At 47.4% G+C, this 17850-nt stretch overlaps 5 protein-coding genes and 1 non-coding gene across 6 annotated transcripts; 3 read left to right on the top strand and 3 right to left on the bottom strand.

The window, feature by feature from the left end:
- The first annotated feature begins 6 nt into the window (after positions 1-6).
- On the top strand, positions 7-2828 carry LY89DRAFT_661119 (uncharacterized protein). The gene is made up of 4 exons (XM_018212587.1): positions 7-1689; positions 1866-2433; positions 2482-2551; positions 2600-2828. The coding sequence occupies exons 1-4, from the start codon at positions 272-274 to the stop codon at positions 2734-2736; spliced, it is 2193 nt and encodes a 730-aa protein (XP_018061321.1). The 5' UTR covers positions 7-271; the 3' UTR covers positions 2737-2828.
- Positions 2829-3148: 320 nt separating this feature from the next.
- On the top strand, positions 3149-3220 carry LY89DRAFT_t88. The gene has a single exon. It is a non-coding gene; the product is annotated as a tRNA-Val (tRNA).
- A 255-nt stretch (positions 3221-3475) lies between these two features.
- On the bottom strand, positions 3476-5586 carry LY89DRAFT_374327 (uncharacterized protein). The gene is made up of 2 exons (XM_018207073.1): positions 4483-5586; positions 3476-4430 (listed from the first exon to the last, which is right to left on the bottom strand). The coding sequence occupies exons 1-2, from the start codon at positions 5427-5429 to the stop codon at positions 3686-3688; spliced, it is 1692 nt and encodes a 563-aa protein (XP_018061320.1). The 5' UTR covers positions 5430-5586; the 3' UTR covers positions 3476-3685.
- Positions 5587-6435: 849 nt separating this feature from the next.
- LY89DRAFT_374286 (uncharacterized protein) lies at positions 6436-7393 on the top strand. The gene is made up of 3 exons (XM_018207072.1): positions 6436-6536; positions 6601-6694; positions 6745-7393. Exons 2-3 carry the CDS (start codon positions 6644-6646, stop codon positions 7324-7326), a joined length of 633 nt encoding a protein of 210 aa, XP_018061319.1. The 5' UTR covers positions 6436-6536; positions 6601-6643; the 3' UTR covers positions 7327-7393.
- Positions 7394-10569: 3176 nt separating this feature from the next.
- Positions 10570-12891, bottom strand: LY89DRAFT_726096 (uncharacterized protein; the record flags this gene model as incomplete). Its single annotated transcript, XM_018219027.1, has 6 exons — positions 11522-12891; positions 11118-11147; positions 11019-11042; positions 10958-10979; positions 10695-10897; positions 10570-10591 (listed from the first exon to the last, which is right to left on the bottom strand). Exons 1-6 carry the CDS (start codon positions 12592-12594, stop codon positions 10570-10572), a joined length of 1374 nt encoding a protein of 457 aa, XP_018061318.1. The 5' UTR covers positions 12595-12891.
- Positions 12892-13926: 1035 nt separating this feature from the next.
- On the bottom strand, positions 13927-17027 carry LY89DRAFT_661113 (uncharacterized protein; the record flags this gene model as incomplete). The annotated part of the gene is made up of 2 exons (XM_018212586.1): positions 13927-15174; positions 16422-17027. 2 exons carry the CDS (start codon positions 17025-17027, stop codon positions 13927-13929), a joined length of 1854 nt encoding a protein of 617 aa, XP_018061317.1.
- Between the last annotated feature and the right edge of the window lie 823 nt (positions 17028-17850).

Raw genomic sequence — 17850 nt, 5'->3', positions numbered from 1 at the left:
GTGTCGTTTATCATTTTTGACTGTGTACATGAGAAATGTAACTTTCATCTCTGCTCTGTCTCTACCTATATGTCTGTGCCGCATATACCTATTCTTGTTATGCCGTTAGCGTCGTTTGTCAAGTTGTTTTTGATTTCTCCAGCTCTTGTGCTTGCTTTGCACTGCCCAATCGAAAGCCCGGTCTGGTAGGACACGATTGATATTGACTGAAGTCTGAGAGTTCTTACATCATCTTTGGCATGACAGATCACTGTCCAATCTCTCATCTGTGATGGAGGAAACTCAAATGTACCAGTATAGTGAGCTTTGGGGTTCCGATGCCATTCGAATCATCAAGCTGTACCCTTCAGAGAGCCTAGACGCTGAAGTCCAGTGCGAGCTCCTATGTACTAGTCTGACTGAATGTGAAGAAGATATTCATAGCCTGTACACAGCAATCTCATACGTTTGGGGCGACGTCAACAATACCCGAGCAATTGTAATCGATGGAAAGAAACTCGAGATTACAGCAACCTTACACTCTGCTCTTTGCCATATTCGTCTAAAGGCGGAGCCCGCACGACTGTGGGCCGACGCAATATGCATCAACCAGTCTGATGTGGAGGAACGAAGCAGGCAAGTTCGTCAGATGGGGGCCATTTACGCCTGTGCATCGCATACGATAATATACTTTGATTCCCCAACTCCAGAAGCTGCGCTCTTCCTCGAAGCTCTTCGACAGTATAACGCGAACATACGAAAGGGATTTCCTCCCAGTGCTCTCGCATTACGAACTTGTAAAGATCTTTGGATTCTGTCTAGAGAGTCTTTCCTCATGCAAGATTGGCTTTCGAGGATCTGGGTGCTTCAAGAACTGTTGTTCTCGAGAGATCCCTGGGTTCAATGCGGCACTACCCGTTGCAGATGGGACGATTTTTGTCAGCATGTTCGATCTTTCCAAGAACCTGAGACAACCCAGCTCTCAGCAATCGAGACTTCAACGTCCACTACAACTCCCAAAAACACCTCCGAATCAAATCTGTTGGACTTCATCCCTTCTTATTCCATATATGACATCGGCGCAACATCGAACGGACTTGAGCTCCTATTGGCTATGGCGAGGTTTCGCAACGACTTCTACGACCCTGGGTCGAACATGTATGGGGATCTTTTTCTGTTGACCCTGCTACAAGCCCGGAGAGCCCTTGGCGTGACCGATCCGCGAGATATGCTATACGCTCACTCTACGATTGCCCGATCAGCAGAATTGGTCGACGGGTATGGAGAGCTGATTCGGGTGGATTACAGCAGAAGTTGTCAAAAGCTTTACATGGACACTGCGCACTACTTCTTCGAGAAGAGGAGTGGCTCTGCTATACTGTCATTTGTGGAGGACATTGAACTTCAGAAACGGCGTGCTGGATTGGTATCTTGGGCTCCTGACTGGACAGTTGCCCAACCGCCGAAACCATGGACCTCGATACACGAGTGGTCGGCAAATCATGCAAGGTTTCAACACCCTCGGGAGCAATACTCTGAAATTAGACCGCTGGGATTAGATTGGTCAAGCCAGTCTGTTTTGACTCATGCTTGGTATGAAGGCGTCCTTGCGAATCTAGGAGTTCACGTTGGTTCAGTTAGTGCAATGAGTCATGAGATCAAAGGACGCCTTAGCAACTTTGATATTAGAAGGTTTTTCTCTGATGAATAGTAAGTGCAAATCCATATATCCGATACAATGTTCAATGAATTTCTTGCTTTCTTGGTCTAGATCCCGAGTAACCCTAGAGATGAAATCTTGAACGTTACTCCAGTACAACCAGATAAGGAGGATCTTTGTTCATTGACGCTTGCTAAACGATGACACTGAATCTTATTGTTAATAGTCCGGATCCTCGGAACCATACCTCAGCAATCGACTTCAAGGTTTATAACAAGTTCTGCGCAGCTTTGGATGAAGCCGTCGGTCCCGGGCTATTCTCTAGTCCACCAGACAATCCCCCTTTAAGTAACCCATTTTTCCTACCTGCTGGACTCTCGGCCGATAAGCAGCACTCCGAATGTAGAGCACGGATCGTAGGCGCATTGTACACTGTTGGTATACTCAAACGAAATCACACGAGAATTCTTGCGCCCGACGGCCCGAACCTAAGGGCCGATACTCAGTTCATCTTGCCAAATCTCGTCAAAGATACCTTAAAGCCAGACAAGTATTCAATATTCCAGAACCGCCGGTTGACGCAGCTTCCGGATGGTAGGCTTGCTCTGGTTCCGGCTTGTACCAAAGAAGGCGACTTTATTGTCTGCCTTGCTGGTTCTAAAATACCTTATGTCCTTCGTTCTTTTGAGGAGGGTGGGGCAATACCAAATAAACTAGTATATGATGCTTTTACCAGGCCAAAAGATTTCAAGAAGCACGCTCTGAACGGGTGTAGAACATGTCAGAAAGGATCGGTAAGCCATATGAATGTAAAATTAAAGTTGATACTTACGACCCCTAAGGAACTTTGCGATAGAAAACCTCCTCTTTGTGGATACTGTGAAACACTTAGAACAAAAAAGTGCAACTATGGTAAAGGAGATCTAATAGACATGTTTTCAAAAACTGACAATAGCATAGATAATATCGAATCCATCAAAGACTTAGCTATCGAGCATTGCAAGCTCATTGGAGAATGTTTCGTGGAAACATTGATGATGGGATGGACTGCCCCCGAGATTGAAAGGAAGCGGAAGGTGATTTTTGCTATCCACTAGGAAGTCGATCAATTCTTCCCGGCTTTGATGTAGTAATATATTTTAATAGATCATTACGTTCTGTTTGGAGATTGTGGTAATTAAGATTAGACATTATCAACGCTAGTGTCGGACTCTCGAATATCCAAAATCCAAGAACCTCGTACGCTAAGAATGTACTTATACGGCTACAGTGTGTAGGTCATCCAGGATCAAAAGCTCTAGATCCAAAAATCCACGCTCAAGGACGAAAGGAGAGTGGAAAAGTCTTTCCTCGCTTGCCTTCGCTTCATGCTAGTGGGGCCACAAAAGACGTCCCGGGACTCTGCAGGCACTCGTATGGATCCTAATAAGCAAAAGAGTTGTCATCCAATCAGAGGCCGGATGGTGTGTAAGTAAACCCTTCAGCTACAGAGTCAGAATGTGTATCTAATATCGTTGTAGAGTTGGTTATCACGTGTCCTTAACACGGACAAGGTCCTGGGATCGAGCCCCAGTCTGGTCATTCCTTTTTGATTTTGTCTGCTTCAGTAGCTTATATTTATGCTGATGGCAGTTGGTATATCTGTTTTCTCATGTTTTTTCTTGAGATTCGCTAAGTCTCGGTGGGCGAAGAGCGAAGCGCAACTGCTTAGGACTCCACTTTAGGAATAGTGCTAGAAGTATTCAGTTGAGTCTTTCGCTCTAAGGTCGAAGTCGTTATTTTGAATCTTTAAAAAGGGGCAAAGATAGCAGTTTTCATGATGTATAACAAGATATACATGAAAATATGGTCCGCAATGGTCTGATATAAGTATCATACAAGTTCGCAAAGATCGGTCATGAGAGTTCATTCACCAGGACACAGTCTCTCGTGCAATAAACTCGCAGAGGTCTACTCAAAAGCAAAGTATAAGTACAATTGAACTGCGTTTCTCGTACATCGTTGACTCCATACATCCGGGGCTGACTCGATCCGCGAAAGAACTCCTCACAAAGGCATCAATCTGACAGTATTTGCACACACCCTTCTTTCCTGAAGCAACGTCGGAGACATCACTGCTCCTTCATGCCCCAGATAAGAGATAACTTCATCGTACTCATGCAGCTTCACTGCATCCTGGGTGTAATCACTTTCGAGAGCACTCACTGTTGCCTCAAGTATGCTCCGAGACTGGCCTTCGACTCCCACGCGAGCATTAGGATTGGCCCCCGCATCAAGAAGACTCCTAACAGAGTCAGGCCTTCCTCGGACAGCAGCATAGTATAAAGCAGTTGCTCCCTTTCCGTCTCGCATGTTGACATTGATTTTGTTCGGGATGAACCGTCGGCGGTCTTTCCACAGAAGTGCGTCGAGGTATTTCGACATCGTGGCTCCGGTTTCTTGGTTTTCGAAACCGGGCCAAGGTCTGTTGAGTATGAATGCTGTAAGCGGGGACTGGCGCTCTCGATTTAAGTGGTTGAGGTCGACGTCCTTTGAAGCGAAGTCCTCGATCCTCGATATGAGAGTATTATTTTCGAGGAGTTTCAATCTGGACAGTGCATGGAAGACGTTATCTCTGGTCGTAGTGTCGACATAGTTCGGATCAGATAGGGCGTGGTCGAAAGTTGTGCAAGCGTTTTGTAGTTTCTTTTTAGTAGTAGAGACATCATCACTTGCGTTAAGGGGATCCCGCACAATCATTTCTAGGAAGTGATCAGAAAGCTGCATGGAATAACCTGCATTCAGAACGAGTCTGAAGTAAAGTGTTAGCGACCAGATAATCTATCAGTTCTAGAAGTACACACTGAAAAACTTGATCTTTCGTATTATCATCTTGTATACGAGAGGCAATGGTATCCAGGAACGTCCGACCTTCATTATCTCGCCAACGAAACGATGCGACTGATCCAGTTAGATCCAAGTGTTGTAAGAACTTAAGTGTGGTAATGAGATTTACGCTCCACAATTGGACAGAGTTCTGTCCTGCTGTCCAATTTGGTTGTAGGCAATGTAAAAACAATTGGCCTTCAGTGTTGATGTGATATGGATTGACTTTAGCTTGTATGAGCGAAATGATACACGCCACATGTGCACCAGCAGCGGCAGCATAATGCAGAGCAGAATTTCCCACAACATCAACAGCTGTGGTATCAGACAAGCTGGTCAATTTCAGCTCTGCCTGGAAAACGTGAAGGCTAAGATATGTAGCAGACCAGCTTAAGTTATGGATGGCTGAATAAAGACAATCTGGACAGGTTGGTACGTTTTTGTGCTGAGCTTGAGATCGCGTCTCGAAGTCTGATTTCTGGGAAGTCGTGGTAGGAGGTGAAGCATGGCGACGGCATGGAACTCGGTGCAAGCTTTTGAATTCCCCAACAACTATTTTATTCTCAAGCTCTTCATCGATTCGATCGAAAGCTGAAGTACGGACAGATCTGGAGACGGTAATGGATTTGTAGGACTGCCGGGGTGTGGGGTCTCTGATACTGTGTCTCCAGCTTGAATTTGTGGACAAAGATGCGGTATCTGATTGGGTTTCAACACTCAGTCTAGAGACTCGTTCGTATCTGGAGTCGAAATGAGCTATACTAAGTAGTTCGCCATCCACAGATGCGTCCTCCTCTTCGAATCTTTTTCGATGATCCAGCTCGGTAACGTTGCCTGGTTTGGAATTCATGGCTTCAGGGACCGGTGTCTGCTTCGTCGCTGGCGGCGGCATGTACCAGTCCCAATCGTGGTTGATACCAGACATTGTCTCGCAATCGAATATAGTTGCCCTGCCTGGCCCACGAGGCAAGGTGGAAAACTGCGCGTAGCCCGTGTACACGAATTTGCGGTCGAGTCTTACAGCTCAGTCGAAGGAGATACCAGAGTCTGCGGGTGGAGACGAGACTCAGAGGAAAGTATATTTCGAGAGATTTGCATGCTGATACAAGTCTCGCGAGCAGACGATAATATCTAATAGTAATATTTGAACATTTTAACAAAGCAGTTGAATTAATCAAAGAGCAACAAGAAGATAGCACGGAGAAGGCAAAAACAAAAGAGATCCAGGTGGTCAATAAGGCTACATATTACAGGCAATGCACAGCCTGGTGCTTGGTGTGAACTGGTGTTGTTTTGGCTCACCGACGGCCTCAAACCTCAAGTTGCGTGGACAGAACAAGGGATGACTATACATCGCGGGGGAACGAACAGAGAGTGTTTCAAGGAGGCTCATGCAGAAAAGGGTAGATGGCATTCCGAAATAGGCGAGGTGTAGAAAGCCTATTTCAGCATGTGAGACCGTACTTCAAAAAGAATATAATCAGATCTTCACGGTTGCACTTCCGGGACATACGGTGAATAGAGGAGATCTTCGAGAAGGCTTGGAGAAAAGAATGGCTGGGTTCACGTGCCGACGCTAAATATAGACCAACCCTAGCAACCAGACTCGAGGAGCCGTGATTCAAGGTAAATATGAATGCAAATTATACATGGATATCCGAGATCTGCGTTTCAATTGAGCCAATTGCCAAGTTATTGTTGTTCCTTGCTGTGCCGTTCGTTGGTCTAGAACTTCTACCTGGTGGCGCGAGGCTGAAGATAGGCAGCATGAAAATCGTTTTCCCATACGCACACCGCTGTGAGAGTGGAAATTCTGATCTTGAGCTTGATGCACGCCTGGAACTTCTATACTTTTTTGTGTACAACTCTTATCTGCTTCATTTCGGGTCTTGAATGGTAATATCGATTCGAGTGAAGAGTAGATTCAGCATCCGAGCCATCTTGCTGTTACCCGAAGCTGAGGAATTACGCAACTTGGCATTGACACCACAAGACCTGTACTTAGACTGTCGATATCAAGCTGCGGGACCAAGTCAGTACAACCCAGACATACTTCTATTGACTCATTTGATGAAATGAATCTGACATTGCCATAGGGACAAGTATAACCTGGTGAAGGGGTGGTATACAAGAGAGTCTATGGACTGGCTAAAAGGGGGTGATGGTGCCCGACATATGGAAAGTGAGAAGGTGAGTTTATGGGGAATCTAAGAGAGACGATGCTAATGTCTTCCCCATAGATGAATCTGCAAGAACAAGATACACTCCGAGTCCACGATCACGACCAACTCCCAATTCCCATCGAGAACGAACGAACAATTCCCCTGAATGATTCTGCGTATGCTTCTGTCGCATTGAGGGCTGGGCAGGACCACCAACAAAGTCTAAGATATTTCGATCAGCAAAACGGGCCAGACGTCAGCGGTCTTGGTACTATTGCTAGGCCAATAACTAAATCTCCAAGTATCGATGATGGGAATGCTGGCAACATAGGAGATTTATATGTTCAGCAAGGAATCCTTGGTAGGGGAGCATATGCAATCGTGAAAAAAGTCGTACACAAGACCAGCGGACAAGTCTTCGCGCGAAAGTGCTATATAGTGGCAGGTCCAAACGCCGAGTATATCAAGCACCAATTCACGAACGAGATTGAGATCATGAAAAGCTTACCAGAGCATCACCACATGATTAGCTATGTGGCTCTTATTCGGAGGGCCGACAATTTTCCATTCTTGTTCAGCCGGTTGCCGATTCTGGATCATTGGCAGACTATATCCATGACATCCGAGAAAGAGGTCTCCCATCTAGGGAAGAGCGACTGATACTTTTGATGGCGACCGGGTGCTTAGCCAGTGGTCTCGCATTCATACACCAGAAGACATTCGCCACAAGGATGTCAAACCGGAAAATATTCTAATTCATGGAGGAAATGCTATTTTTACTGATTTCGGAGCTTCATTCGATGCAACAGGCTACGATACCACTACAGATGGCATACCTTTTGGTTTCACCAGACGATACTGCGCCCCGGAAATAGTTGCCAGCCCTCCACTTCCTCGGAATCGCAAGTCTGACGTTTTCTCTCTCGGCTGTGTATATTGCGAAATCTTGTCGGCCCTGGAACCTGACCTGATACCAGTAGATATACTGTCGAGATGTTACAGCGAAAACATTGAGCTTCTCGAGACTACTCTTTTTTCTGCTCTTGATAGGAAGAGAACAGAGAATTACGTCATCATCGTAAGTTCTTTCATTATTCAAGCATGCTGTGCAATGTTGAGGCGCACCAATGAGAGACGTCCGCATGCCTCTGAGATTGTGCAATTTTTCGCCTCAGACTGGGAGCCATTTCTCTCATGTCATGAATGTGCGAAGCGCAAGCCATCAATAACACAGGAGAGGCTAGATAACATTACGCAGAACGTTTTCCGGACCAGAGGAAACGGAGTTGTCTAGCCATTTTCTACATGCAGTCCAACTACACTGGGACGATCCAAATACTCTCTGGACCGAATTAGTACTTCAACTTTCGATTGGGGCGATGAGATTCCAGGTTCTTTGGCGGCAATCATAGTTTAGAGAATTGTAGCGCATGTCAGGCTATTTGGATCTACTGCAAGCTTCATCGTATCTCGCGCGTGATCTATGACAAGACAAGCTCAGCTTTTCGACACACGAGAGGAGGTCAGATCCATTGAGCAGGCTTCTTAGCAACAACTACATAGTCAGAGATCAGATTCGACATGGGATTCAGCAGCACCATCCTCAGGTTCGGTCTCTTTCCCGGAGCGTTGACTCGACAACCACTACAGGCATCATAATAGTTGCTTCATCAGCGCTTTCCTCACTGCCAAGCGTACTATTTTCTTGGTCATGACATCCAAACCCAAAAACTTCCTACTTGGTCAGTTGCAGTTTACCATAACCAATCTAATTTCGACTCGCAAATATTGGCAAGCTGAAGGGGATGAGAAGACAAAGGAAATCAAGCTACAACACATACCATTTTCGACAATGTATTTCCCAGATCACAGAGTACGGTCGATGAGTACGTCGCCACCAAAGTAGTGTCAATTTTCAAGTTCTCACATGGGAGATCAAGGAGAAAACGCCAAGGAATCTTTAAAAGCGCGTCACTTCGAGAACCGTTCTACAAAAGATGACTTCATGGAAACCAAGAGGAGAATTGTGGCTTACTCGTGTATTTCAATGACGTTGCTTGTTCGAGGTTAGAAACTTGTGTCATGCAGCTGAGCTGAGGTCATTCGCTTTTGCCTCTTGCTTGTAAACAAGTTTGGCCCCCTGTTCTGTCTCAGTAACATTGCATGTATTCTTCTCAAATTAAACTTTCACTAGTCTCAAAGTCACCAACAGACCTTGTCCCTTGTCCAAGCTCTGTTCAGAAACTTTATTGAACTCAAAGTGCTCTGCTTAACTCGGACTTTCACCTAAAGACTTCTGCTTGTCTGAAGCATTGTTGTCAAGTTAACGTCTCAATTAAGTGCGCATAATATGTCCTTGTAACCTCGCTTTCGATCAGGATTTCAGACCAATTGAAGTTATCTCTAGTTTGCTATCAAGAACTTTCGCTTTCATATTTTCGAGAAGAGATCGCTGTACTAAGCCGATCAACGAAATAACCTGAAAATTCTCTTGTCAGCATGTGCTTCAACTTTGCCTGCAACAACGCAGAGCCAGGCTGTAGAGCTTCTGTGAAAGCCTATGTTACGTGGTGGGTCAATGGCAAAAAGAGTATGCTTATATACTTAGGATATATAAAACTGCGGGGTAGTGCGGGGTAAACATTCACAGTTAATTTTCGAGTTTGCACGTAAGAATAAAGAAAGTTCCAACCAAACTTCTCGAAATTCACTTAAATATGCTGTCTGTGAGGTTCAAACCTCTCACCTACCCTTTCATTTTCCAGCTCGATTCAATCTACAATTCGTATTCACTCCTCGAAATCGAAGCGGGACAGAGTCACAAATTCTAGGAGCCACAGTCTATAAATACCTCGGCGCAAGACGTTGACAACAGAAGAAGACGTTGACAACAGGACTAAGATGACTAACAAAGGGTAAGGCCACGAATGGAATGATATGTACGGCGATCAATTGTGAGAGTGCTATGTAATATCTTGAGAGTTGCTCTTGATTCCAACGCCCGTACGCCTCAATGATGAGTTTCGCTTGATGGCGAAGTTTTCTTTGATATAATTGATATGGAAAGAGATCTTGGATCTTATATACCTGTAGAAAACCAGCTCTCAATGGCGTAGCGGTATAAGGTCTTCTGGGGCACGTCAGACAATACAGCCTATTTGTCTTCAAGGGCAGCAGCTGTCGAGTCCAGGATGGATGGATAACTCCCTTGTACCAAGACCCTTCGGCGTGTCTGATCCCGAATAGTCCCAATCCATCGTCGAGGCCATGTTTGTGTGCAGAAACTTGAGTGACTCTCCGTGAACCATAGTGAATGCAAGGAGGAGAAATCTTTTCACAAGAAATTGTCCCTCACAATGTACAAACATGACAGTTTCATAATGTCTATCTCTTCTCCGTGCTTTTGAAAGTCACTCCCACAATGAAACAAGTAAAGGTATGCTTAGATTGAATGTACGGCTTGGAATCCAGATAAACGAGCGACAGAATTTTCGTTTACATTCAAGGATTCAAGATATATTGGCCATCATAGTTCTAACCAGAACGAATCTATCACCTTTCTCAGCATCACCGGAGCCAGCCGAAAGTAACTTGTTATCCGAGCCGGTTTTCAGGTATACTGGAACTTGGCAGCCCCTCAGATCAACTTAAATAAGCCGAGGAGAATCTAAACTACAACCTTGACAGCCAATAAATGTCTGTCAATGTCCTGTAATCTGTGAGCTATAACCTCAAGAGTAGCATACTAAATGAAAACACGATATTCTTTTTCTAGGAATTTCTATTCCTAGCACTAGAGAAATGAAATCCTGATTGTCTGTCTGCTTCATGTATAACAAACCAAAAATAAACAAATCCTTTGTCTAAATATCTGTCTCAAGCTCCCGACATAACAATGCAAAGTCATTGCGGGCCTTTCAGACATCTAGACTCAATATTAAAGCAGAAATGAAAGTCTATTCCCAACACCAGGTTTCTGCGTGTCATAAGATTTTTCATGGGGACGGACATCTTGTTGTTTTGCTTACATTAATGTTGCTCCACCACCACTGGTGGCAAGCCAATCTACCCCAGATGCCTGGGTCTTTGGGTTGTACCACTCTGTACTAGACTCGTTGGCCTTGTATAGAGCGGCTTTGGTGCCATTATCCAGCTTTCTGATGCCGATGTAGCTTGTACACGCTTGATAGTGTTGCTTCTTGCTGTGCGTTTGAAGCAATCTTACACAGATCTAGCAAATTCTTCAGCAACTGCAGACCGGTATGGGAGCTGTGCGTGCAGACATACACACCATCCGCGGTGATATTCGTACTCTGCAACAAGATTTTGCGAATATACACAATGGAACTAACATGTTGTTGACGCGGACCGTGGCCCTGTAAGTAATAGTATAATCTCATGGCTACAAAGACTAATAAACATATCAAGGATTCGAATGCCCTTGCGCGTACGATGAATAGTATGCTGCCTGGCCGTGATGTCTAGGGACGAATCAAGCTTCTTGTGAGCATCAATACTGGTCTGCCGATTGTCAATTTCCCGGCCATTATTGATGATATTCGCAACCTCGCTGTCTTTTCAGGAGGGGAAGGGGCCGCCCTAATATCGAGGCTCTAGTGCTCCAGATTGCGTTTGAAGATTATTTCACTTGAATTATAATAAACCAAAGATAGTGCTCAAGAGAATGTCAATTCCCAGATCTATACATAGCAGATACAGATGTCTGTCCGCTTTTCAAATCTTTCATCACAAGCATAACTTCTGAGTGTCTGTCCCTTACTCCTCACTTCTCCAGCCAAGATGTCTATCCTGCATCTAAACGTCTTCGTCCCAACATCAAACCTTCCTAACCCACTCTTCACCCTCCTTCAGCCATTCCTCTCCCTTCGTCCTCAATATACTTCCTTTAATACTCTTCAACCCCTTCCAACTCCTCCCCAACTCCTCCACGTCTTCTTTCCTAAACCCTCCCTCCTCCTTCATAGCCTCCACGACCTCCTTTCCCGGCACACCTACCAGTTCCAACACCTCAATCTCTCTCTCCTTCGCCCCTAATCCATCAAAGACCTCCTTCCACCCCTTCTCTAACCCGACACTAACACTCAAAACCCTAATCTCCTTACACACCTCCAACAACGATCCCACCTCCCCAATCCTCAACTCAAACATCGTCAAATCGCACAATCTCAACTCCCCACCTCCCTCCTTCAACACATCCACCACCCTCTCCCCCAACCCTCCCACAACCAACACACCCTCCTCCGTCCCCTCCCTATCATCCTCATCCTCGACCCTCACATCCGGACTCTCAACCCTAACACTCAGCCCCAGCATTCCCTTCCTCCCCTCCACCACGCCCAAAATCTCCCTCGCATTCAGCGCCCCCAGAAACTCCGGATCCGAATGCCGAAACGTATAACTGACCTCCAAAAACCTGACATCCCCTCCCGACTTCCCCTTAAACTCAGTCAAGAACCCCTTCGGCAGGAAGACATCCAGGAGATGCAACTCCCTCAACTCCTTCTGCTTCTCGATAAACATAAGAGCATCCTCCCTCGACGCCGTCGTCGTCCCAGCAAAAAGCTGCGAATACAGCGTCAAAGCCTTCAACCCCCTCAATTTCTCCCCGAGAGCAACCAACCACCCGGACGGGAAGCCCAGCGAAAATAACTCTAAAGTAAGAGTCTTGATGCCCGCCGGTAAATCCGGGATCTCGTACGGTTTCTCTAGTTCGGAGGAGTATTCATCGAGCTTCACGTCGCTGGTGAGAATCAGCGCTGAGAGGTTCGTGGCGGTGGAGAAGGCTTCGGGTGGGAAGGTCGGGAGGGTGAAGGATTGGAGGGGGATTTGCGCGGTGCGGGCTTGGGAGGGGGGGACGGGGGTGGTGGATTCGAGGGTGTTGGTTTGGTTGTGGAGGTGGGAGGCCATGTTGTTGGGTTCAAGTATATGGTAGAGGGGGTGTTTTATGGAGTGAGGATTCGGATGGGTGGATGGATGGTAGGTGGTGGTCTTCGTAAAGCAGCAGCAGCAGCAGGGAGATGGAGATGCGGATCTTGCAGTGAGTGCTGGATGATGTGATATCGGCTCGATGCTAAATGAGATTCTCAAACCAGAGAAAAGATATAGACAAATAAATCGATCCTCAATCGATCCTCATCAAAATAAAAACAACAGAACAGAAGAGAAAGCAAACAAAAGAATCAAATAGAACAACCTGAATATTTACCCCTCCTACCCCTCAATCATCATCACACCCTTACTCCTCACCTAATAATCCCTGTCCCTAAGCTTACCCCACACTTCCCTCCCCTACTCCCCGCGCGCGCGCGCCCATTCTAGAAATTCTCCGGACCAACCGTCAATCGACCAATGGAATCGCATCACGACCTGTCTTCAATTGATTCATTGATATTAACAATTTGACAGTACTTATATATGAACGGGATGGGATGGGGAATATGATAATGTGGGGCATCAGCAAGTCCAAGCACCAAGGGACAGACAAGACAAGACAGTAAATGTTTGAGCATCAGGCTGAAATGGGTGGGCGACTTCCATCCATGCGTCTGTCTATCCTCAGAAATTCCTCTGAGATTCAATTTGAATAATTACACATGTTAGACAAATTGGCTCGAAAACTTGTCTTCCTATTCGATTTACTTCACTACACTACACTACCTACATCCAGCCAAGCGCCGACCTCTCAGCCGCAGGAACCGCTGCAGGGGAGAAGCTTGTCCGTAAACTAGCTTCCTCAACACCTCCTCACGCAACCTCCAACCACAAACACTCGCAAACGAAAGAAAACAAATCAGACGAAAAAAAGGACATCATTCATTCCCGAATACTATTCATCAACACATCTCGATTCTCCATTCCGTATCGTACAACAAGAAGCCTACCCCGCCTAGGATGGATGCAAAAAAGACAACGCCGTTGTGATGCACGATTAGCCCCCGCGCGAAAAGCTCAACCAGGAAAAGACAGAAACCGGGAAAAAAGAACATGGTAATATACAGGTTGGTATCTTCACATGAGAGGAAAGAAACGCTATCACATCCACAACCAAGTTATAGTACAAGAAGTAGGAGAGGGTACCATCTAGAAGATCATTGTCGGATAGAAAAGGTGACACGAGACCGTGTCAGGAACGCGACGAGTACAACCATCGCGAAAGACGAAGAGAAACACTCGTGTTTGGCGCCGAAGCAAATTTCAGACCGAGTAGATTCACATGCCGAATCCGGTTTTGCGAAAAGATCAAGGTCCACCAGGTCCCCTTCGTGAACGGTCTGGATTCTCGAGAAGTCCACCAATGTCAACGCGACCGCTGCGATCATCCCTGCGCCGCATGGGATCGCCCGAGGAGCTTTCACCTCGTTGATCTCGTATTGGGGGCAATTGGAGGTCATGTTGTCGTTGCGGTTGCGTTTGCTGGAGCTCGCTGCGTGGCGTTTGATATGGAGTTTGACCTTGAGGGTAATCCTGTCTCGGGGGAGCTTGGGCATAAGACATACTCGCAGATTGAGGAATGTTGGCTCCAAGAGGTCCTGGAGTTCGATAAGCTGTCATATCACCACGAGGGTCGCCAAATCCAGGAGTAGCGGTGAAAGGAGAGAGAGCAGGGTTCGGAGCGAACGATTGTTGAGGGGTCTGATAACCATATTGCTGCTGTGAATCTCGAGACCAAGAATCTTGGGGATATTGCGACGCCACTTGTTGGGGGAACTGCTGTTGGGTAGGAGGGACATGTATCTGGAGGACGATATAATATGTCGACTCCTTCTTGGCCAGGCCCATACGGATCTGGAAAGTCCTTTGTTGCCCATCTGGTGCATGGAAAGTGAACATCTCCGGCTTGTCAGCTCTGGGTTGTCCCATCTCTTCAGGACCAAATCCCAACGACTGGATGACGCGATCATCCTCGAACTTGACGAGGTATATGGGAGGGAGAATGTTTGGTTCTCTTTCACGACGCTCATCCTCGAATATCCTTTGGAGACGAGCTACTTTATCCCGATCGTTAGGACTTACGATGTCCTGTAATTTTCTTTGGTAGACCGAAGGAACACCTATTGTTTCGCCAAAACTCGGAGTAGCCTTGACGATCTGCATTTCAAGGTTAAGATAAGCGCAAGCAGGTTCTTGTGATGGACCCATTCTGGCAGTCAGAGGCATTGGAGCCCCATAGATGTTAGCATCTGCAGCACTTGCATGATCGAGATACCTTGGAGCCATTGGACCACCCATCGGACCACCTCCCTGCGACTTCAAGACCCTATACGAGTTCGATCTCTGCATAGTATCTGAGAACCCAGACTGATCGCTGGGATTATAGGACGAAAGCGGACGTCTCATCGAGGCCTCAGGATGCTGAGGATATCCTTGTCCTACTCCTTCGAATCGCGGCTCCCGTTCATCCCGCAAACGTGGTCGACCTCTCTTCTTGTGCTGCACATCGACGCACGCATCCTCCTTTCCGTTGCTCAAACAGCGTGAGCATGGTCGCTGAGCTGTTGCGCTAGTCAGCAAATCTAGGTTTGGTCTAAAGACAAAAACAGAAAAAGCTACGAGATGCGACGACGTCGTAAAAATAGCAAACATGGGACGTAGTTCCCTCCAGATGCTGCCAGATGGGACGCCACTGCATCGAACATCTCGAGATTTGAAACCACGATCTCAAAAACTCGTCTGCGCTTGCCCAGTATCATGTACCGATGAACGGCCACACGACAGTAGTTCCGGAGAAGCCTTCTCACATGGTCGTGCGAGAGGGAATTTTCACTTGAAACCGGCTACTATTCCTGGACCAGCCTCGGACATCTCAAGTCTGGGGATCAGATTAACTTTTCGGCTTTGGAAATCATTGAGAAAAGCCAAGCAAAAATGAACACAACGGTCGATCTGCCGTCAACCGTCAAACCGTGACGCATCATTATTCCCTGCGCTGCCCACGAATGCGGAAGTCGAGCGGGATGGACAGTCGTTACCAAGCTGTGCCAGGAAATGGACGCGAGACGGCGGTCTGATCCTGCTCGGCTTCGTTACCAAGAATAGGAATAGGGGATGGGCATCAGATGTCTTGCGCTTGCATAAATGGGAGACAACTGGGATAACTTCGCCCGCTAGGTGCCATTTATGCGTCTGCTTATGCCACTTATGCCACGCTGCCATTCCATCGGTGCTGGACCCGCCAATCGGGCCGGGACCCCGCCATCGTCTCGCTCGTGGCCGGGCGGATCAACCAATTTTCCATCAACCTTGATCCTGCGAGCGATCAAAGGACCAGGCCAGGTCAGCTCGATTTTTTTGACGTCTGCCGCCCGCAACGATATAAAAACGCTAGGGGAGTGACACCGTGCGGTGGCGCAGGAGAAAGGAGATCATTGCGCGCAACAGATTTCAAGTAAGTGGCGCCGCATAGCAGCTATATGTGCTCGCTTGAGCGGGGTAAAAAAAAACAAAGAGGATGGCCCTCGGAACATATCGATCATCTCCCAATCCAAAATTGGCTGAAACAAGACACGCCTGTGCCAATGGCATGGGAGAAACACGGTAGTACTTTCTGACTTGTCGTGCCCGGCGCCGCCAAATTGGATGAGCACAAAAAGCAAGATTGCACGAGCACGCACTCGATGACAGATGTGGGCATGTTCGGGGAGAAAAGCAAAAATCGCGGTATCATAGCTGAGACAAACGTACCATCACACCTGTTCACGGGTTAGCTTGCCTTCCTTCAGAGAGGCGTGTCTGACTTGCCTGAGATGCGCCCTCTTGCAAGGCACGCAAGCCGACGCTACGTGCCCTTTTGTCTTTCTTTGCTGTTTCGGGGAGGTAAATTCGGAGGTCTGGCTGATTGGCGGTCGGTCAGGCGTTGAGAATGGCGCGGGAGGTTGCGGGGGATGAGGCGCATAGCCATGAAGTTGCTGCTGCTGTTGTTGTGGTTGTGGAACCATCTGTGGAAGTTGTGGTTGATATTGCATTTGGGCGTGTGGCATGTTGGCTAGACTGTACGGTCCTGGATATGGCATCGAAGGCCCTTGATCTGGCACGTATCCGCGCATGAGCGGCCCTCGCTGCTGTTCCGCATGCTCCATCTGCGGTGTTTGTATTCCCCTATAGACGTCCTGCCCACTCGATCCATAGCTTCCATGACCACGATCGCTGGACTCGGGGTTTCGTCTTGGTGGAAGCGGCGGAGATCCTGACATGGGCGGAGAGGGGTATGCCCTTGAACGAGCACTGTCGGACACCGCTCTGGCCCAACTCAAATCCAGGGAAAACCGCGCCAGGTCTGATTTTCCTCGACGCTCGCCGAGTGATGTGTACGAATGGTCGCGGCGTAGAGTTGAGGATTGCATGGAAAAGACGGGATCAACAAGAGCGACGTCGGTCTGGGGAATGCGATCCGAATCTCGCAGACGTCCCACCTCTTCTCCAACGGGAAGAAAGATATGTAAGTCGCTGGTAAGGCTGTTTACTCGGTATCTGCATGCTCTGGAAAGCCCTTGGATGATTCCACCGGCCTCGAGAAGGTCGGGCTTCTGTTTGCGACTGGATTTGAAAAGAATGGTCTGGACTGCTCAGCATAAGATCATGAACGTTCCCTTCTGTCTGTTTCTCACTACTCACCTCTAGGACGGGCAGAAGCCTTTGACGCGCGGGAAGAATGCGCGCAGCTTCAATGCCAAAGAATGTGATGGGGTGGAGGACAGGACCAGCAGCTCCGGGTGGAGGAGATCGAATGTCTGTGTTCGGGAAGAGCTACCCAAGTGTGTCTCCGAATCGTATGCGCTAGTTTCGCAGTCAGATGAGACAAGACAAGATCTCACAAGACATGTACCGCAGGTAATACCGCAGATGCAAAATGTTCGTGAAGAACTGACGTGGTCGGAGAGCTGCAGCAAGAGTAGAAAAAAAGTGCGGGATGTGCAACGTGCGTAGGTGATCTCGAACCCTTGCTTCGGTGATGGATATGAACAGAGCTTCGAGCAAGGACCAAACCCCGAATTGCCGTTCGGATTTCGGAAGGGAATTCGCGGTAATAAGACTTAAAAATTAATCGTGATCGCGGCCGTGAGACTGTACAGGTGGTGGTTTGGTGGTACTGAACGAAAGCGTGGGTTGAGGGAGTGCGTATTAGAGTTGGAATGGAACAAGAGTCGTTGCCAGGATGTTCGGCGT

The sequence above is a fragment of the Mollisia scopiformis genome (genome assembly GCF_001500285.1).
Source record: "Mollisia scopiformis unplaced genomic scaffold LY89scaffold_39, whole genome shotgun sequence".
NCBI lineage: Eukaryota > Fungi > Ascomycota > Leotiomycetes > Helotiales > Mollisiaceae > Mollisia > Mollisia scopiformis.
The sequence above is the reverse complement of the archived record's forward strand: the minus strand, read 5'-3'. Positions and strand labels throughout refer to the sequence as shown.